The following is a 22,175-nucleotide window of genomic DNA, read 5'->3' as shown; positions in this document are numbered from 1 at the left end:
AAAGGAGATCTTTGCTAACCTACCACAGTAGGAGAGACAAACTAAGTCTAGCTTTAGTTCCTGATATCTTCAGAAAAGTGAATACAGCTTACTCTTTCTGTTGTTTGTCTTGTAAGTGGTGCCAAAGGTGGAATTTCAGTCAAATTTCTTTTAAAAATACTTGAAGACCAGCATGTGGGTGGAATAAAAGGGATTTTCTAATGGCTACTTTTTTCAGATTGACAAGGAAGTAATGGCTGAAAAAAAGTGGGGACAGAAGGGAGGACCCTGGGAGTTCAACTTACGTGATCTTTTCCGCTGGTGCCAGCTTATGCTTGTTGACCAGTCACCAGGATGTTATGATCCAGGCCAGCATGTATTTTTGGTATATGGAGAAAGAATGAGAACAAGGGAGGACAAAGAAAAGGTGAGCCTTGTGTTCTTCCTTGCTCTTCAGATTGTCAGGAAGTATTTCTAGAAATCTGAGTGTAATTTGAAGATGCTTTGCAACTCATTCATAGGGCATTACCTGTTAGAAAATAAAAAACAGGATTGAGGTTTAACATGTGTACCTGCTCCCCTTGCCATTTAAAATACCAAGTTAATTATCAACTAGTATAGAAGGTGAAAGCTGGTGTAAAGGAAGGCAAGTAGAATAACAAAGGAATTAAACAGAACAAGCAACAACATATTCATGTGTGGTTCTGTATTAAATAATAATGTTCTCATAGAAGTGGCGTAGGTTGCCTGTATATTTGTGAGGAAAGAGAGGATAGAGAGCAGAGAAGAGAAGTAGCACTGAGATGGAAATTTTTGTAGTTAAAAAGCATTTGTGTCGGTACAGTAAGTAAAAATAACGTTCTGGAATTCTGTCCTTCCCTGCCAGCATTTTTAAATTGTTCTGGCTTGGATTTCTTTTATTGACTCATTGTCACTTCTTTCATCTACCTGCCAAATTGCTCCCCTCATTCCCTTAAACTCATTGCTTAAGATTCCTCTAATAAAACACACTCACTGCACTTTTTATTCTACCTCTGCCATCTATTTATTCATCTCTTGCCTAGAAATCCTTTGATTTTGTTTAACTTCACAAGATTTGAATGGTATCAAACTAAAAGCCAATCAGATTGTACGACTGAAGTTGCTGACTGTATGTGACTGGAATTTTTTCTGATGGGCTTTCTTTACCCTTCCCATAGTATTATTACTTTTTTGTGTGTAATCAAAGACTTCTTTCCCAGTATTTTGTAGAAGAGGAAAATTACGTTACAAGTATTTCAAGTCACAGGAAAGCATGGTTGAGGAAGGGGTTGCTGTGGGCAGCTCACACTCCCTCTAATTGCTTCCTGCACTTTGAATGAAATGACACTTCTATTAAACTGTTACTATCACAAGGCAGTGGAGCTGAGAGAAGGCTACTTTAGAAGTAAATCTTTAGAACAGTGGATAACTTAAGTCTCTTTCAACTGTTTTAGGTTATATCTATATTCAGAGACATTTTTGGTCAGGAGGCTGATGTGTATACAGGAACCAGAGAGTTTCACATCACTCCGTATAATGTTCAGGTAAGCTGTTGACTAGGGGTTTTGTGAGCAGAGAGAGAAGGAAGTGACTCACACAGCTGAGCTCCCATTCACCTCTGAGTACTCACCCATGTGTCTCATACATTTCAGATTGGTTATTCAGTTCTTTCTCGTGGCAACTATATTCCTCGTCCTGGCAGAAATCTCTCACTTCTGCATCATTCACTGCAGTCCCTTGAGTCCATAATGAAATGTGTGCACATGAGCTGGATGGTAATTCTGGTGGGACCGGCAGCTGTCGGCAAAACCAGTCTTGTTGAGCTGCTGGCCCATCTGACTGGCCATCGACTAAAAATCATGGCAATGAACAGTGCAATGGATACAACGGAACTCCTGGGTGGATTTGAACAGGTAAGTACCGTTTTGGTTATATGGTGATATTTCTCCTTCCTACCTAACAGTGGCTAGTCCACTGTGATCTTAGTTTAAGCACTAAATGGATCTGTAGGCACCACAGACTCCTGGATGAACTAACTCCATAACGGCATGTTTGCAGGTTGATATCAATAGGCCGTGGCAGTGCCTGCTGGAAAAAGTGGAGAATGCTGTGAGCACACTAGTAAGGGACAGTCTTCTCCTGACAGAGATTTGTGCAGATGATGCTGAACTTGTCCTGCGAGCTTGGAGCAATTTCATCCTGAACTACAAACCTAAATCTCTGGGTGAAGGAGGTAGAAGTGTTACAGCTGAATTAGTGAGCAAACTGGAGGGAATACTTGTACTTACCCAGCGACTAAACAACAAAATAAATTCTTACTCAAAGGCAGGTATGTATGGTGGATGATTTGAAGTAAGGCTATGTGCTCTTCTGAAGAAAACAAGAGAAATATGTAAATCTGCAGTGAAAGCTTGGGAAAACTTCGGGGGTGCTTTGTTTGTTACTTCATACTTATTCTACAACCTAGCTTCTGAAAAAGTTGCATTGGTGAAGGTTCTTCAGGCTTATTTTTTGTGTAGTTACACCTGGTAGCTTCTACAACCTAGCTTCTGAAAAAGTTGCATTGGTGAAGGTTCTTCAGGCTTATTTTTTGTGTAGTTACACCTGGTAGCGATCAGCACTCCACACTGAAACTCTCCTGTACCGAACTACTCAACTTATGATGCAATACAGCTCTTATCTTGTATTCCTGAGAAAGGGAATTAGGATATTGCATTGCATTTGTTCTCTGAAGCATTGATCTGCTGAACTTTACAAATGTCAGCAGAATAATGTATGGGTTTATTTCTTTAAATCGTCAATTAAATATGGCATTAATCTCCTTCAAACTTAATCTAATGGGGGTGAAAGTACAGGGGAAAGTGTTTAGGGAGAGAAGTGTCAAGTCTAGTTTATAGCTGTGTTGTGCTTGCAAGCTCCCTATGTCCTCATGGGTTTTGCCCATGGGAGACTACTCGAAGAGTTGGAGTTTCTGCTGTTGTGTTCCTCTAAAAAGTAGGAAGCATTATATTTTTGTTGAATGGGACAGGAAGATACCTCGGTTATGTAAATCCTGATGCAAGATATACTCCTTTCAGAGTTTACACACCTAGTAGAAGAGTTCCGGCGTTTCAAGCTGCAGCAGGCCCAGGCTGCTGAGTGTAACAGCCATGGCACTTTCGAGTGGGTGGATGGGATGTTGGTTCAGGCCCTGCAGTCTGGAGACTGGCTGTTGATGGACAATGTTAATTTCTGCAAGTAAGAGATTTTATTGGCCATGTTTCACTGACTAAATCCCTTGACCTCCCTAGTTGACTTGGTCTCTTACTGTATGGTTCACAGCTGCACATTTTGTATTCAGTAACGTGGGAGCAGTTCCTTAATGTTTTCTGGAAGAGCATCTTCCTTCTTGGACAGCTTAACAGTTGATAGTTTTCCTGTTACCTGATAATATAGATAGCTCTTTGCCTTTTTGCTTAGGATTGGTTCTGGTTTTGTCTGCAGCTGAGGAAAAGGTCAAGTTGTTACCTTTCTCTAACCATGTAAACTTCTTTTGAATATAGTCCTTCTGTGCTGGACCGCTTGAACGCTCTACTTGAACCAGGAGGTGTTCTTACCATGAGTGAGAGAGGTGTGATAGATGGCACAATTCCTACAATAGCTCCTCATCCAAACTTCAGGTGCTTTGTGTTTCTGCTTCTTTCCCTTTTTTTTTTCCTCCTACTAAATAGCAGGTCTAGGAAAGAAATGTCAGCAGTGAGCCAGTCTTTTGGTGTTTTGAATGCTGTTCAGTTTGCCATTCACTGTAGTGACGCTGTCTGCCTGTCACGGAAGAAAACTGTGCTGTGAAGAGCAAGTGATAGAGACCTTGAGAGACTTGGCTTTATATCCCTGTTGCAATACAGGCTATTACACTGGAAAATTCATAGCAGTATTCCTCTGTCTTGATTCTCCATTTCTAAGTCAGGATTTCAACACTTCCCTGTCTCACTGTAATGGAGTTGGGGATGAATGTGTTGAAGATGGCAAAGTATTCAGATGAGTTGGTAATGAAAGCTGCTAAATGGACATAATTTTCTTCCCAGCTTTTTCCACCCTATCCATGAATTTAAGTTTCCTGCTGTGACAAAACTTAAAAAAACCCAGCCAAACAAACAAAGAAAAACCCCTGAAACCAAACAGACAGTCTGTATTATCTCGGATGTGAAGTAGCCTCTCAGGGAGATGGGAGGAGAACACTCCAAGTATTCTGTGTAATTTCTACCTTTTAAAAATTCATTAAAAGAATTTTGAGACTGATATGCTCTGGTTCCTCTGAATCGGAAATAAGATCTTTTGACTTTTCGGGTAAAGAAACCTGTTTTCGCTGCATTGTATCTCAGAAGTTCCCCATCCCCACCCCCCGCCCTTAGTTTTAAGGGATAGTATTATCTACTAATGGTATTAACTACTTGAGTATTGGATACTATTGGATACAGATTTATCTGAAGCTGCTAAGACTTTTAAAAGTCTTCTTTATAGCTCAGAGATATCGTTTAACTTTTGTAAGTGGGCAAATGATAAAATAGACATAGCTCAGATAGAGCTGAGTTAATCATGCCATATATCTGTCGCTAATTTCAAAGTAAAATTATTCGTACAGATTCCTCATTTAGATTCAGTAGATGTCTCTGGCTTTCTAGATATCAGTGTCCTCATTTTTATGAAGATGAATTTACTTTATGGAGGAACAGATTTAGGGTTCTGCAGTGATAGTTTGAAGTCCTAAGTAGCGTCTTAAGAATGTAAGGCAGTTGAACTGGGTGATGGTTGTATGTCCCTTCCAGCTGAACTGTTCTATTCTATTATCCAACAGGCTTTTCCTTTCCATGGATCCAGTTCATGGGGAAATATCCAGAGCCATGCGGAATCGTGGGATCGAAATTTACATTCCCGGGGAGAATGATGGAAATGTATTGGACAGTCTGGATTTAAAGTTACTCCTGCATGGTTTAGGTTTAGTGGGAGATAGCATCTGTAATGCGCTTGTGGCTGTGCATTCAGAAACCAAGGCAGCAATAGCAGGTGAGAAAAGGTCCGGTCAGTGATTGTTAACAGCTTGGGTTCGTTACATGTGTTTAGATTAACTGTTTAGATTAATAAAAGCTTGGTTATATTATGGTGTTATATCGCAATATAAGTAAAGGCATAAAAGTGTAATAAGGTTGTTTTGGTTGGCTTTTGCATTCTCAGGAAGTTGGCCCAAACCATAAAAAGGTGGTAACTGGAGTCCTTTGTAAGGAGATACCAGACACTGGCAAGTGTCTGTTGTCTGTTGCTACAGGGAAGACGATATAATCTAAGCGAAAATTGGTGAAATACAGGGTTTGCACAAGGCTTGTTCAGGTTGATCTTCAGAGCAAGGTGACACTGAGTTTCATTCATTTCAGCTGCTTGAACTTGTCACTTGTTATTTACAATCTTCTCAGATTTTCTTATAAACCTTGGGAAGAACCGTTCAATTTTCAGAACCCAGTTGGATTCATTTGTTTTGGATCTTCCTTAGGGTCTAAAGTGATGTTTGTTCTCAGAGGGTTAAAGAGCTGACAATTACTGAACATGCAGTAATGTGTGTCTTTCAGGTTCTGTGTCATCTTTGTCACCTTTGCTTCAGGCTGCTGTGTTAATTGTGCAGCAGATACAAAGAGGCCTTGGATTAGCAAAGTCTTTTTACAGAGCCTGTTGGGAAGTCTATGGCCGCTCACAACAACTGCAGATTAACCAGAAGGTAAAAGTCCTGCATTTGAAAGCTTTTCCTAACCTCATCTAGATATGTGAAAAACACCATTTCATGAGGCTAGTGTTTGAGATCCTCTGTTTCCTAAGTGCCTGAGCAAGGGGTCGATGAAGAGGTGCTCTTGGAGAGATGAAGCAAACAATTTTATACGTCCTCTCAGGCGTCTGTCAGGTGACAAAGAGGAGGGGTTAAGTGGCATTGGGACATTTTCTGTATCTTTGAAATTCTGAGTCTTTTTTTGGCTCCAGTGGAAGCAGTACTGTTCTGCATGTAACTTACTCTCTAACAGTAACAACACTCTTAACAATTAATTGAAGCTCCAGAAGTTTGGTTTTTTGGTATTGAATGGTGAAGTACGGTGAATTTCAGCTGTCGCTTGCCCTTTCATGACATATTTTCTAAGCCTGGTGGTGTGCTACTGAAGTCAGAGGTCAGATGAGTGAGAGTTACATAAAGACTGTCAGTCCGGTATGTCCTTACTGAGATATTCCTCCGGGGATAAATAGTTTGTTGGACACTTTGAAGATAATTTTGCAGCATAAGGCAGACATAGAATTTCCCAGTTGGACTCTGAGGCTTACTTGTTGTTTAACAGCTTCTCTGAAACTTTGGGATATTAATACTGAATCTGTAGCCTGAAAGACACTGCACACAGTCATCTGCAGATAGCAATATTCACTTCCTATTTTAAACTGTACTGTACGTTATTTCACTTATGGTTGAAGTGTTGTGGTGCTTTTATCATGTAGGTTAGGTACTGTTTGTAGAACATATGGTTTATGATGATCTCTTAATAAACACGGGTAATTGAAGAGTTCCCTGAGCTGTTGTACTTGAATACATTTGAGTACGATTCTAAACTGCTTTTTGGTTGTTTGTTGTAGCTTGTGTTAGAATTGGTTACGAAGCACACTTCATCTCTGGCTTCTCATGAAACTTGGGGTGACTCCTTGCTAGCGATGGGATTGTGGCCAGACTCATTACCTACAGGTCTGTTTGCAGCTGAAGACTCAATTCTTTCGACAGTCCAGACTGATGCACAGGTCCTCGTGTATTGTCTGAATAGACTAAACCTTAAAAACTGCAGGTAAGCAAGAAACATCTCTTGTCTAATACCTGAGTAAGAAACAAGATATGTGAACTACTAGTGGCATGTCACTGTTCCCTGCAAAACTTTGTCTTCAGCAAATTGCGTGGGAAGAAACTGCTTGTCACTCTGACTGAGGCTCCTGTTACCTTTCAGTGCAACCACTGCAAATACAAGTTTAATTATTTACTCGTTTATTCTTCAGTCTAAAATACTTTACTCAGTCTTCAATAAGTTGAGTCAGGAGTATGCATTTAGCAGAAAATGTGAATGCAAGCTCTGTTTTTACAAGGTGATAAGAGCCCCAAAAATGTCTTCCTTCAGTTTCCTTCTGAGCTTTCAAAAAAATGAGTATTTAGTTTGTTTTAAATATACTAATGATCCTCCATACTTCCTGCTTTCATGTAAACAAGTATTTATCAGTTATTGTAGGTCCAGTAGTTTAAGGCAAAAAACAAATTTCCTCTTTCAGACAGAGCTGTCTGAAAGAAGTTTTATGTGCACAGGTCATACGCAAGAACTCTTTTAATGATTTCTTGTGCAATATAACTGTTATTTTCATAACACTGGTGCAAAATCTTCCTTCCTGCCTGCTTTGCTTAGTGACCTACTGTGGACAGGTACTGTGGTTTGCTTCCCATGAAGGAACAAGCTGTAGAAGTTAGTACTAAGACATAACATTGAAATGGTAAAGCCTTAGCTCTGTTTGGGTTTTTTTTATCAATTACACTTTCCTTTGTCCTTTTTAACTTACCTTTGCATGTTCTGGTGCACAAATCAGTTACAATTTCTCAGTGAAATGCTGTACATACTCACTTCTGGCACTGCGTGAGGTTTTGGCAATAGCGAGTTCCTAACAGTAGACACCTCCAACAGATTTGAAGTTTCTAATTGTCTTTAAAGCTAGAAGAGGAGAGGTTATTGTATTGTTACCTTCTTGCCTGAAGGTGGTTCCATGCTGAGTCACTTGACTGCAAAACATACTCTTTTCTGGAAGTGGCAGTTCGAGCCCTTGATTGATGGACTTCTTTGTGTTTCAGGACACTACCACTGACTCTGCAAGATCTTCAGAAAATTATGCAGTCCACTAATCCTGAGAGTCTCGAATTCAATGCTGTTGAGATAGATGCAAACTGGATGGATCAAATGGAAGTTCTTCAGGCTTCAGTGAAATTGTTCATAGAAAAGGCAACCAATCAAGATTGGACACTGAGAGTTAAATGGCTTAACTCCCTAGCCAAAAATCTGCCACAAGTGCTCGGTATGTAATGATTTAACTTTCCCTTTTGTTTAAAGGCTGATTTATTATATTTTCTCAAATAGTAAGTTTTCTAGAAAACATCTAAACCCTTCAAATGACCTGATACGATTTATTTCAAATTAACTATCCTTAACTGTCCATGCTAAATCAAGGGCACTAAGGCTCCGGTGAGATTCAGAAACAGGTTGTGCATGTTAGGCGCAACAGGATACTCTGGGCTAAACATTGCCTTTTGTTACTCAAGCATGCATGTACCTTGTCCGGCTTCTGGATTAATTTGGGGTAGCTCTTGGTCTATGTAAGCAAATATGCCTTTCTCTTCACTCTTACTTTTTTTTAGAGTGATAGTAAAAGCAGTTCAAATGCCTTCTGTTTGTTTGTGTGCAGCACTGAGATTTCCTGAAGCTGTGTTGCCAGAATATTCAGGCAAGCAGCTGAGATGAGACATTCATTGCTTAATTACATTAATACCATTAAACTTGAAGAATTTAGTCAGGCATTAGTCTAAGTAATTCATGCCCTTATCTTCCTTGTACGGTGTGAAATCTCAGACTATATTGTCCCTACATGAATGGGATTGCTCCCCCTTGATCTTGCTGTCTTTCAGGCAAGTGTGTCTGTAAAAGAAAGTTACTTTATCAGGTAGGCTCTTATGTGATTTTTTTTTTTTTTCTCTTCTTTTTAATTGGGGGTTAAAAAAAATAAAAAATACATGTACTGAGAGGGGTCCTGAAGCTGTGTTGCCAGAATATTCAGGCAAGCAGCTGAGATGAGACATTCATTGCTTAATTACATTAATACCATTAAACTTGAAGAATTTAGTCAGGCATTAGTCTAAGTAATTCATGCCCTTATCTTCCTTGTACGGTGTGAAATCTCAGACTATATTGTCCCTACATGAATGGGATTGCTCCCCCTTGATCTTGCTGTCTTTTCAGGCAAGTGTGTCTGTAAAAGAAAGTTATTTTATCAGGTAGGCTCTTACGTGATTTTTTTTTTCTCTTCTTTTTAATTGGGGGTTAAAAATAAAAAATACATGTACTGAGAGGGGAAGATTTGAGGGTACAAACTCCTGGGTTTTCACAAACCATATTTTTGTGGCATACATGAAGTATCACCAGTTTAACTAGAACTCTATAATGGATTTATCTCCTTGGCCATGATATTCTGACTACCGTTAAGTCCTCTTTGAGCTAATACAAAATAAGAACAACCAGCAGGTCCAGAGTGCATGCACAGATGAGATTCAGGCTGCTTGTGCTGGCTCAGTTGAAGTTCTTTTTATTTATGTGTACTAAATGCTGTCTTTTACGTCTGTGTTCTCTCCACCTACAGATTCAGTGCGGATTCAGCTGGAAGCAGGTGCTGTAGCCCTTGGTAGTTTCTATGCCAGTCCCCTCTCATCTGGAGTCAGTAACATGATCAAATTGTTACAGCCAACTATGACAGGTACCTCTGAAAAAAAAGGTCTAAGACATTGGTGCTTCCTTTATTTGTTCTCTGAACATACTGCAACCCTTCTTAAGAAATGTCTGTAACAAAACAAAAGGCTGAATTCTAATTGTATGCTGCTTTTGTTGTAAAAGAAATAACAACAAAGCCATTCTTGCTGTCTAAAACTGCAAATACGGCAATCAAATGCGTTCATCCGATGCAAGTCAGGTATGAGTGCTATGGCTATGAATCCTGACTGTGTATCTGTGACCCAGGTGTGTTCCTACAGCTCGGAGTTAAGCGATGTTCTTAAGAGCAGTGCATTTATCTAACTGTGTTTCTGACTGGCTGGTTTAGGCATCCAGTTTTTTCCCAGCATTTATTTTCTTGGCCCATCTGAAACTCATACTGAGGCCTGTAATCTTCCCTCAGAGTTTTAACATGGAGCTCAGGCTCATGGTTTCCTTTCCAAGCTTGTTATGTGCATGGAAGATACATACAGTGACACTGGATCCTTTGTGGGTGGTCCTAGGTATGTCACCTGCACTGTGAAGGAAAAAGGAGTTGAACTTGAGTTTCCAGGCTGTCTTTTGGGGGACTTTGACCACTGGTTAATTGACTTTCACTGTTCTGTTTTACAGAACCTGCAGTCAGCTTAATGCTTGTCTGTTTAAGTGAGAAAACACTAGAAACTAGAGTTTCTAGAGTGGGGTAGCTTAAGAGTGTGCCTTCCTCTTGGGCTTCCTTCATTCTAGCCCTAATGTTCTTGCATAGGCAGGGAGGTGAAGGAAATTCTTTCACTGAATAACGTTTCCACTGTTGTCCTGTCTACCTTCCCAGATGAACATGTGATGCCTCTGGACCCAAGATGGAATATGCAGTTTTTGGATATCATTAGAAATTCAATGAACTTTGACACAGAAATTGAACACACAGATCAGCTTTTGATCCTTTTGAAGTCTGTAGCAAATCGGTGGGTTACAAAAAAAGCTTGTGAAGATTGCCCAATGACTGTAGTCAGTGCTGCGTAAACACTTGTGGTACCTACCAAATATGTTTTAGGTTTTGATAGATGTGATCTGAAATACTAGGCAGAGGTTTCTTACAGCTAATTACATTCATTGCTTCTGTTTTCTGTAGAGGAGACTGAACGTAACCACTTACAGGGAGCAGGGTTCCCAGCGTTCCATGTGGTCTGGAGTACTTCAAGGACAAACTAGAACTGTGGGATAAAGCATAAAATAAGTAGAAATAGCAGTGTGAAAGCTCAAACATAAAACTTAGTTGCGCTGCTTTTGGATTTGGACTGCTTTTCCAAATAAGAGCAAAAAGTACATAGATTTTGCGGTTTTGGTGTAAGGAGGCAGTTGCTCACATTCTATGAGTGGTGGTGTTACATCTGCCTAGTAGCTCGCTGCTTTGTCCTTCCTGGTGATGGCTGAAGTCAGGAATCTCCTTTTTGTGAAGCTTCTGCAGAAATCATATTCAAGTGATTAATTATGTTGCACTTGATTCTTGTTTCACAATACAGTGAAATATCAAAGGTCGCTTTGTAGTTCATCGCTCTCATAAGGCAGAGGCTTTACAATGGTACTGAATTTCTAACAACTTTATTTTTAACTCAGGGCGGTATTATTTCTTGACCGAGAAAAAAGAAGCTACACTGAGAAGAATTTGGTTACCAGTAAGAAGTCAAGAAATAGTGTCTTAAGAATGTCTCTGGATTTCCGCAAAGGTGGGTTGATGATCATTGTTCGCTTTGGTTCTACGGTCAATTTGAAATAAAGTTAATCTGCACTGTTAAGAAACGTGTACTTGAAACACAGTGTGTCCTGAATGTGCAAAGGAAGAGTGTGTGAATGCAAAGCAGTCAGATGAGTCCTAATATGGTATGTAACACATTATTCTTAAATTAGGTAGACCAGCCTCTATGAGGTAGTGAGTGCATTTCATTTCTCTAAATATTTAAACTTTATTTGAACTTTGGAAGACAGCGGAGAGAAATTGGGATTGCATTTTGTCTTTAGCTAATATCAATAGCCAAGTTCTTTGGTTGTGCTTCTGTTCTAATCCTCTTTCTGTTGTTTTATATAATTAGAATGTGTACTCCTAAAACAAAGCAGAAGAATTTAGTGATGTAGTATGTTGCATAGAAGCAACTGATCAATGTTTCCTTCATTCGGGATTATTTTTTTATACATCGAATGAATAGAGATGATGATTATGCAAAACATTAAGGAGTATTTTTTGTTACCTTGATTCTTAGATTCCCCCCACACCCCCGCAACCATGGAGAGGATCTAGAGATCAGAAACCAATCCTTACTTGTCCTATTTTGTGGCTGTAATATTCAGTTTCTTTCTTTCTTTCCCTCTTCCCCAAACCTCAGATCCAGGCAGTTACAACTGCCTTCCTCATGCAATTGTGGTCAACCTTGCTGCTTTCTTTGAACTCTGGGATGCATTTGCATTTCATTGGGTGAAGTCTACTCAGGTGGCCTTAAGTGACGATGACATGCATGATGTGAGTAGATGTTTTGTAATACTTTATGGAACTTATGTGAAATTAGGTAGTGTGCAGAATGCTATTTTTAGTTTCAGGAACCATGAAATAAACCACAGCGTTTCTCTTGGTATTTGTAATATGCTTGACACCAGGTATGTTATCACGCTTGTTTCAGTGGCTGTATTTGTCTTCTCCTTTCTTCTGTGTGCAGTGTAGGTTTTCAGCCTGAAGATACTCAGGGTGGGAATTATCTTACCTACATGCGCACACCTGGGTCCTGGATATCCGTTGTGGGGTAGAAGGGCCTGTTTCCTCCACTAGTGATAAAGGGAGTATCCACGTCCATCTCAGATAAATATACCTGAACGTGGGCGGCTGCCGTGCATGTCACAGGGTGGTTGTTCACTTCTCGCTCTTCCTTTAGACCATGAAGATCATTTTGCTGGAATCTGAGAATGACATTGTAGACTTGGTGCAGAGATTACTTGTTTTTAACTAGTGTATTTCTACCAGCCAACAGAGCCCTGCAGTATTTTCAGAAAACACATAACTGAGTGTGTGCTGCTAAGCGTAAAGCTTTGCTGTGATTCTGAAAGTAATGGAAGTGACAGTGGTTTTGCATTTTTTTCTCTTGCTTGAAGTGTTCTGTAACATTCAGGGCTCAGTAATGGAAAAACTGTAACCTTTTTGGTTTGTCAGATTTTATACTGCTTGCTGTGGCGTGACCGTTTCTGGGCAGCCTCCGACACTCTGACAGTGGATTCACCAGGGCTGTCACTTCTGTCTCTGCACTGGCACTGGGTTATGAAGCACCTAATTGACAGAATTCCTCAGATGCTTATTGGATCAGACCAGCACAAGTGAGAGGCTTTGATTCCTGTTTCTGTTAAATGGTTGTATAAGTTATGGTTTTGTTAGTATCATAGCTAATTAGCGTTGTTTGCCGTGTCCAGGTTGTGTTCCGTTAGTGATGTAAGTGCCATGTATTATATAAGCTGTTCATTTCTAAAATGCAAGTTTCTTAGCATTGGGCTTCTATTTGCCCACATGATCACTGAAAATTTTTGCCTATCTTCTGTACTTTAACATTAGGTTGCCCCCTTAGTGGAAAGGTAAGAAAAGGGACTTTACTTTCTCACGCAATCTTTTGCCTTTTTTTCTCAAATTTTGAGTTAACTGACTGGGCTTTTTTCTCCCTCCAAGGGTTTCCAAGGAAATTCAATCTGTTGCACAGCAGATTCAGAGCTGCTTGGCAGATCCTGCTGGTATTTCTGTCAATATGAAGATTTTACAGAAGTCTCTAGGTAGACCTCTTCCTTTTAAGGTACTGGTACTCTGTTTGCAAAAGATTTGTATTTCCAGCAATGTCCAAATGTGCTTTAAAATAATCAAAGATTTGTAGTACAATACCGGTGTGCCATTTGCTTTGTGAGTGTATGTATGTATAAAAGAGACTGGGTTCCTTCTTTTATACAGTGTAGGATGGGGCTGCTTTATGACTTACCAAGGCAAGGCTGCTTAACTCTGATAGGGTTTTTTTTTCCCTTAAGTTATTTCACAGTTGGTGTCATTCAGTATAAAAATCATACAGTAAAATTTTCTAAAGAGTGTAAATCCCTTTTAAAAGCAGGGCACAAGTAGACGTGTAGGTTACTTATATCGATGATAAATAATTAGACCTGTGTTTTTAAGGCCTTATCTCTCCAAGATACACAGCTGTTCAAAAATTTGTGTAGTTACTTTGTGGGACCTTGAAGAACATTCTGTGCTTGATGAGAATTTTGGGAGGTTTTTCTAAGCATCAAAATGTATTCACGTTACAGGTGTAAAATGGCAATTTCTTTAAAGCGATGGTATGTTCTGGAGCTTTTTATTAATTTGTGTGTTTATTGCCTTTATGTAAGTTGCCATGTTGAAGTATTGCTTGTCTGCATAATCTTTGTAGTTTCTTCATGAAGGAAGAAAAAAAACTTCACAAAGAGGAACTGTGGACAACTATTTTAATTTCTGTTTTCTCCCTGTATTGAGTAGGGCTACAAAAGAATTAAGTAGTTGTTGCAGGTTGGTTTATATGTACTTGGACTTCAGTTGTGTGCACGTGAATTTGCAATCTTAGTTCTGACTGTAGTCACAAATCTTGTTTGTTGTTTTGTTAGCGCTGCTGAAACGTTACCACTTGTTCAAGTGTCCTTTTCGTGATTCCAGGATAAACTGGGCATGGAATGTTTTTCTCAGTTAAAAGTTCTCAGCAAACCATTTAACATCTTGGAGCTAAGATTGGCCTTTGGAGAAAGTAGATGGCAGGAGAAAATGTGCTGTCTGAAAATTGCCGCCACCGGATGGAAGATGAAGAAAGCATTGCTGGAAGCCGATGGCTTGATAATTAGAGCTAATCATTTAGAAGATGTTAGTCTGGGTGGGTAACACTTTTGAATAACCTCACCATATGACTCCTGCCCTCTTAATTCTTTTTATATACAAATGGAAAGGATGTGAAATGATCACTGGAGAGAAATATAGTACATGCTTTTATGTTCCTCTTATCCTCTGTCAAACAGGTCAGCTAAAGATGTTTTTGAAAGCTGTACATTCACAGCTGAGAGCAGAAGGAGTTATATACAGTCATTCAGAAAAAAGGTTTACTGAAGATACCATCTCCAGTCAGTTAGACCCTGCTTTGTTAAACCAGCTCTGCAGTCGGGTTCAGCTATGGCCTGCGATGGAATACATAGGCGCGCTCTGGCAGTACAAACTGACAGCAGATTATGTGGCCAAGGCATGCGCAAGAAGGTAAGAAGCAGCTTGGTCAAAGAAATGCTGTATTCCTTTCATGAGATTCAGAATCCTTAGCTAAAAGCTGTAACTTCAGTACTTCACATTTGCATGTAAACCTGAGTGTGTGTACGTATATACTCGTATTATATGGCTGTGTGTATATGTGTATATATATGTATGATTACATAAATTTATGTAAACAAATGCATATGCACTCCTTGTCTGCATGCCGAATTGCACTTGGGCAGCTATTAAAAAAATACCAGCAAGGGGAGTAGTTTAGTGTAACGTTGAGGAAGTACTACACGCAGGTACTTGTAGTTTAAATGAACATTATTCATTCAAAGAAGTGTTAGTCGTTTACAGGGGCCAAGTGTATTTCTTTTTTGATTGTTTTACCGTTCCTTAAAAGAGAGCTCTTCACTTACGAATTTCAGTTAAAGTAACTTTTTTGTGCAGAGAGAATCAGTTTCACTCTCGAATTCAGCAAAGTTCTGATTTTCACTAGAACTGTGAAACTGGAAGACAAAGTTTGTCTCCAAATGTTATGTATGTTTTGCTGAACGTGTAGGTTATAACTACAGAAGATGCCACTTACTCCCCATTTTGCTGTATTTAGATTTTGCCAAATTTGAAGGATGTATTTTGAGTATTATTTGAGTGCTTGTTCTTCAGTGTTTAAAATGTCATTTCAGCCTTTCAGGGAGTCATTCTTACTGTGGCTTTGCCTGCCATTCTCAATTTGGTTTACTATCCGCATGATTGATCCCATGTGCCCTGCTTAAGTGTTACCTAGGTTGCATTTCTTTTACCTGCTACAGGGAGAACTGCCGTCAAGAACTAAGCGTGTGTTCAGATCTGGTTCAGCTTATAGCTTTTTCTCTGAAGTTGACACCAGCTTCTTCTCACCAGCTCTCTGGACTGTGGCACTTGTTACACCTTAATGAAGTAAGAACAAGTTTTAGTTCAATTAGTCATGCAGCTGTTTTCTAACAGACTCTTCAAAATAAGTATATCTCTTTAAGATCTTTGACTGTCCGTGCCTGGCAACTGTTCTTTCTTTTAATGAAAAAGGTTATTAACTGAGCCTGTGAGAAAGTAATTAAAACACAACATTAAAAACATAGAACAAATTCTTAAATAACGTAGTTCTATATGATCTAGTTTGGTACTGTTGTTCCATTCATCTGTCTGTGACCTAATGGAAAACAGGAAATGGAATGGCAGGTGCCAGCCGGGTTGTATCTATGTATTCAAAGTAACTGTACACTGAAAAATATTTGCCTTTGTTCCTGTGCCTGTAATTTTTTTCTTTTTTTTTTTTGGTCTCTGTTGCAAATCAAGAAGACTGAGGCAGTTATTTGATACTTTTTCTGTAGAGCATTTAATATGTCAGAGAAATTCTCATCAGTTAATGCTTAAGATACAGTGGTGGTTGTGTTCCCACAAAGCTCAGTAAACCAGCAAGTTCACTTTAAATGCTTTGGAACAGAATGCTGGAAAACTTTATCTGTTTCATGCTTATGCAACCTTATGTATTTTAACAAAAGGTTGCCCAGTCGTAGACTAGAGTCTGTATTCTGAAAACTTGCTTTGTAAACACGCTGCATATTTCCTCTTGTTGGTAAGAGATGCAAGTAAACAATGTGAATTTGAAAAGGATCTTGAGGACTATCTTGTACTATCCCTACTGAAAAACAGTATCATACTCTTCTTGTGTGTATGCGTGCTTGATTCTCTTTTGCCCCTTGTTAAATTATTCCCAGCTCTAGGTTTTTCTCTCTCTTTAGGTATCCCCTGAAGAAATTTCAGTTCTGTCATCTCAGCTAGTTAACGCTGCATTAGCTTCCTTTTGGAGCAGTACTTTCACCACTGACCCAGACTACTGGTTAACTTGGAGGCCACTGCCTGACACAGAGGAAAAGAACTTTTCTAAATCCCATATGAACTGTTCTATGAAGGTTAGTCTCTTCTGACATAACCAAACAACTAGGCTGAATACTCTTTTATTAAATAATTCAGCAGCTTTCTAAAGCAATACTGTAACTTCTAGCATAGTCAGTACGAGTTGCATCTGAACAATCTAACTCTTAATCTCTTAATTTAGGGCCCAGGTATTTTGACCCGAGCCGTTTTCTCAAAGTGCTTCTTTGAAATTCTAACTAGCAGCAGCAAGATAAGCCAGTGGGATGTGAGTGGGCTTCCTGTTCTGTCATCATCCCATGTGACACTGGGAGAATGGATGGAGAGGGCGCAGCAGCTTCATGAAGTCAGCACAGCACTGTGGACCAACCTGTCTGCCTCTTCAGTGGTGGATTTTAGGTATTGAGACATCTCTTCTACATGCATGTCATTTAAGTCAGGCATGTTACAGGCGTTTGCTTTACCATATGTAAACTTCTCTTGTTCCTCTTCCTCCAGACACACAGATGCTAGACTACAAGGAATAATGCTAAGCAGACAACTCTCTGCCCTGGTAGATCTTGTTCCAGTGGATCTTCAGGAAGAATTTTTGGAGTGCTGTGAGAAGCTCTGCCTCAAGGATCCTGCTGCATATGAGTACCTTCTGAAGATTCTTAAAAGCATCGCTGATCAGGAGTTACTTCCTAAAGAATTTGTGTTTCTCATCCTCACTTGCTTGCAGCAGTTCTTTGGGGAAGGGCTAAAGGAGTTACCAGAGACAGCTTGGCGAGGAAGCCTCTGGGTGAATATTGGTTTGGTGCAAATCCAGGTGTGGCTTCCACAGACCAGGTTTGATCCGGCTGTTAAGAGGGAATACAAGCTCAAGTATGCAAAAGAAGAGGTGAGTGCAGAGCCACGTTGGCTTTTACCTCTCCAATGTGTAAAATCAAGGTGAAGGAGTTTGTCTTGGGTGTTCTTTGGCAAATCTTTGGTCGTGTTTTTTAAACTATACAGTTAGGTCGTCTTTTAATGTCAAAGATTATGATGTACCTACTTAATTACAAAAACCAGAACTGTAGAGAACGGTTTATTCTTTCCTTTTCAGTTATACCAGCTGGAGTGTGAATGGAAAACAAATGACATCTCATCCCAGCTCCATACAGGAAAAAGCATTGAAGATGAAGCAGTCATCAACTATATTCATCCTCATCTCAGGTAATACCTCGGACACTTACTACTTCTTATAGACTGGAGATTTCATCTTTGGATACTTGGGCTCCAGAGGTTTTCTCTGCAGCTTTACAGTTTTTGTGTTCCTCTGTAGAAATAAGGCTTGCTGATTGTAAAGTATCAATTTCCGTATTGAGGTGGTAAGGAAAAATACAGAAGCTGTTCTGTTTACTCACAGTGACTAAGGAATTGTGTGTACGCACTTCTTACTGCTGTAAATGTGACAATTAAAGCAGCGACCTTTGTATCCTGATAAAATTGAAGCTCTGCCCAGAAGTGGAAATGAAGCCATACATCTAAATTACGGTAGTTCATCATTAAAGGGTGACAATGTTGTCAAAAAACTGAAGTGAGGTGCAATACGTATCTATCACTGCAGCTTTTCAAGGCCTTAATAGATGCCAGTGCTGTTTTGCAGCCTTCTTGTGGTGAGTTTACTGGGTAGAAATCTCCACCTTTGTCTGTGGTGCTGTGGAATCTTACCATACAGGGGTACGCTGTGGACATGCAGAATTTGTAGCCGCTTGTTTTGGTTTTGGGTTGGTTTTTTGTTTGTTGTTTGGGTTTGGTTTTTTATCTAGGGAGGGGGAACTTTTAAATGAATAGAGATTTCTCTTTTGTGCAGGTTCCCAGGTGTTATGGAGATAAAAACTGGGTATTGTTAGTGGAGGTTTATTTCATTATTGTACATGTAGAGGATCTGATAATTCTATACTGTTGCTTAAAGAGACCTTAGTTGTGGAAAGCAAGTTTAGAATGGCTGAGGTTTCTCAATTGTTTCCAGTAGTACTGCTTTTTCCTGAATGCTCACAGAGCTGTCAGGTAGCAAGCAAAACAGTAACTGGAGTCTGAAGTGGTGTGGCGAGGGGAAGGGAAGTGCTGTGTGGATGCTATAGAGATGTCGCTTCTTGTTTTCCCCTTACTGTTTCACAGAAACTAGCAGAATATTTCTGATGAATCTTTTTCTGTATCTGTTAAGTTAGATGTATATAAACATGTTCCTATACATCTATGCTTATATGTCTTAAGTGGTCAATATTGTTTCCTAACAGGCTGTTGTATGAAAGAATGCAGAGGCTGAAGGAGCAAATAAGCAGTCTTTCCAGAAAAAAGGCCTTCAGGCCTCCAGCTCCACTCTATGATTGCTTATACCAGGAGGCTCACCAGTACATCAACAGCATAGCACGGATTTCTTCAGTCCAGGATCTTCTAGCCCGCCTTCTACAGTTCCTCCATGGGCAAAGACCTAAATCACTCCAGGCAATACAAAACCTGTTAAATGAAGAAGCATCTTGGCAGCAATCACAGCATCAGTTTAGAAAGCACCTGGCGGAGGAGTATACCGTATTCCCTGATGCCATCATTCCACTGCAAGCTGCCATCTTACAGATGCAACATGGCATGCGATTAGTGGCTTCTGAAGCTTACGCAGTGCTCAAAAGTTTTGTGCGTCCAGCTGATCTCACCAACCTCCTCACTTGTTTACTGACATTTCCTTCTGTTGGCCATGCCTTCCCAACTTACTTTGCTCGTGCAGAAACTTTATGCTCAGTGAATTCAGTTGAGGTCCTTCATGGACTTAAGAAGTTTTCTCTGAAACACTCCGAAGGAGAATCTGAGGGACTAGAACAGCCTTGCCCGACTCTGGAACAGCTCCTAGTGAATGCGTTGTTGCATCTTCGATGCCACGTGCTGTCCAGAGGAGAGATGGACCAGAAATCTCTGCAGCTTTTTAGACATCTGTGTCAGGTAATATCTGAATGCCAGTGACCAGGATTCTTGCACTGAATTACTTCGTCCCGTGTACAAGAAAGACATGGATCTGTTAAAGCGAGTCTAGAGGAGGGCCACAAAAACTTCCAGAGGGCTCAAACACCCCTCCTGTGAAGTAAGACTGACATAATTGGGGTTCAGCCAGGAGAAGAGAAGGCTCTGGGGAGACATTATTGTGGCCTTTCAGTATATAAAGGGGGCTTATAAGAAAGACAGGAAGAGACTTTTTACCAAGGCTTTTATTGATAGGACAATGCACAGTGGTTTTAAATTGGAAGAGGGTAGATTTAGATTGGACGTAAAGAAGTTCTTCTGCAGTGAGGGTGGTGAGGCACTGGAACAGATTGCTCAGAGAAGTTGTGGATGTCCCCTCCCTGGAGGTGTTCAAGCCAAGGTTGGATGGGACTTTGAGCAACCTGGTTTAGTGAAAGATGTCCCCGCCCATGGCAGGGGGGTTGCACTAGGTGATCTCTGGAGGTCCCTTTAAACCAAAACCATTCTATGAGTCTACCTTGATAACTGTCAGTGTAATATTCTTGAAATTTTCTTTTTTTTCTAATGAATTGATAAAAGATGTTTTTAACATAATCTAAAATACTTGATTAATTTGTCTGGATTTATCAAGGCATAAAATCATACCTGTAATGGTTACCAAAGATTTTATTTATTTAAAAAAAACCAACCTCAAACAACAAAACCCAAAGCCACACAAAAAACCCAAAAGCAAACTTTGTAGAGAGTTCCTTGATAAAATGGGTTAAAAAAAGGATACTAGAACTTGGCCAAACACTTTGCATCTGTTTTCTGGGCTTTTTCCTCGTTGGCTTCTTGTGAGGGCAATTCACGAATCATTCAAGTTAGATGGCTTTGATTTATGCTGTTGTAGAGAGTAGAGGAGGAAAGACCCAAACAAGATAGATGCTGCCCCTTTGATGAAATCCGAGGTGATTTTAAACATGGGCTTGTGTAAAAGGATGCTGCTTTGTGCTTCCATAGGCAATTATAAATGAATGGGATGAAGAGGAGCGCCGTGCCCAAGAGCGGGAGGCAATGGAACGCAGTCTGTACCGATATAGAAGTAAAAGTCATGGGAAAGGACGGAGTGAGGAAGAGGAGGAAGAAGAAGAATTTAGGAGGAGATTTCCCCTTCATGACAAGGTAAATACTAACTCTGGAAAGTAACATGAAGATTATGTCTGAACTATCTCCTGGAAATACATGCTATAAGTAAAGTGAGAGGAGGAATGAAAGAGTTTTTCCTTCAGCCATAAGAAAAACGTGGGGTCAGGTTTGGTAGAAGGGTATTAAGTACTGTGCTTTTAGTCTATTTACCCTCTGGTTGTACGAAGGTTTTCGGAATTAATTTCCAGACTTGAACCATGCTGTAGTTTGGATGATTAATCCCAAGTTACATAACTAAATGGCAATGTATGTAATTAGTTATTTGTTGTAAAATTCTGGGATTTGATTCATTTAGCAAGCAAGGTGATCTGAGTGCTGGCTCCACATCATTAGCATACTGTTTGTTGCTATGCTAGAAAGCGCAAAAAGGGAGATGGGAGGGGAGGCATTAAAGGAGGGAAATATAATTGACTTTTGATTATCATGTAATTTGCAGGACTTCGAAGATATCACAGCTCAGCCAAGCCTAGAAGAAAAAATGGAAACTGAAGATCCGCTGGAAGACCAGTTGGAACTTGACAGAGCCCTTCTGTCCAAGAGCTCTATGCAAACAGTAATGAGGGTTCATCAACAGTTGTGCTTAAACTTTGCTCAATCCCTGTGGTATCAACAGAGTCTGCCTTCTCATCAAGCCAAACATTATTTCAGTGCATTTATTTCCTGCTATCAGACTGGTGCATGCCTCGTGTCGCAATTCTATCCTTTAATAGGTAAGATTGCTAGCAGAAATTCAATATGCATGTTTAGCTTTTAACGATTCGTTTCAAATTAATCATATTGCAGGTCATGAAACAGACCTATTACGGGAAAAATGCACAGAATCAAATCTTTTTTTCCAAAGAATTTGCCTCATGTTCAGAATCACAGAATGGTAGGGGTCAAACCCCCTGCTAGAGCGGGTTCACCTAGAGCGGGTTGCATAGGATCTCGTCCAGTCAGGTTTTCACTATCTCCAGAGAAGGAGACTCCACAACCTCTCTGGGCAGCCTGTTCCAGTGCTCCTTCACCCTCAAAGTAAAGAACTCTTCCCTTGCGTTCAGGTGGAACTTCCTGTGTTCCAGTTTGTGCCTGTTGCCTCTTCTCCCGTCGCTGGGCACCACTGAAAAAAGCCTGGCCCCCTCCTCTTGACACCCATCCTTCAGATATTTATAAGCATTGATAAGCTCCCCTCTCACTCTTCTCTTCTCCAGGCTAAAGAGACCCAGGTCTCTCAGCCTTGCCTCATCAGAGAGATGATCCTGTACCCTCATCATCTTTGTTGCCCTCCACTG

The 22,175-nt window shown here is 40.1% G+C and overlaps 1 protein-coding gene across 1 annotated transcript; it reads left to right on the top strand.

The window, feature by feature from the left end:
• Nucleotides 1-217: 217 nt before the first annotated feature.
• Nucleotides 218-21,457, top strand: LOC104491135 (midasin-like; the record flags this gene model as incomplete). The annotated part of the gene is made up of 26 exons (XM_010133505.1): nucleotides 218-406; nucleotides 1,455-1,544; nucleotides 1,653-1,913; nucleotides 2,059-2,329; nucleotides 3,078-3,237; nucleotides 3,543-3,659; nucleotides 4,835-5,043; nucleotides 5,601-5,746; nucleotides 6,640-6,842; nucleotides 7,883-8,103; nucleotides 9,439-9,552; nucleotides 10,378-10,510; nucleotides 11,163-11,272; nucleotides 11,927-12,060; nucleotides 12,742-12,902; nucleotides 13,246-13,366; nucleotides 14,248-14,458; nucleotides 14,601-14,832; nucleotides 15,639-15,765; nucleotides 16,608-16,778; nucleotides 16,925-17,139; nucleotides 17,239-17,620; nucleotides 17,825-17,934; nucleotides 19,002-19,698; nucleotides 20,719-20,880; nucleotides 21,341-21,457. Coding segments are annotated over 26 exons (5,064 nt in total), but the record flags the coding sequence as incomplete, so codon positions are not given.
• Nucleotides 21,458-22,175: the final 718 nt, after the last annotated feature.

The sequence above is a fragment of the Buceros rhinoceros genome, unplaced genomic scaffold, assembly GCF_000710305.1.
Source record: "Buceros rhinoceros silvestris isolate BGI_N320 unplaced genomic scaffold, ASM71030v1 scaffold31343, whole genome shotgun sequence".
NCBI classification, from domain to species: Eukaryota; Metazoa; Chordata; class Aves; order Bucerotiformes; family Bucerotidae; genus Buceros; species Buceros rhinoceros.
The sequence above is the reverse complement of the archived record's forward strand: the minus strand, read 5'-3'. Positions and strand labels throughout refer to the sequence as shown.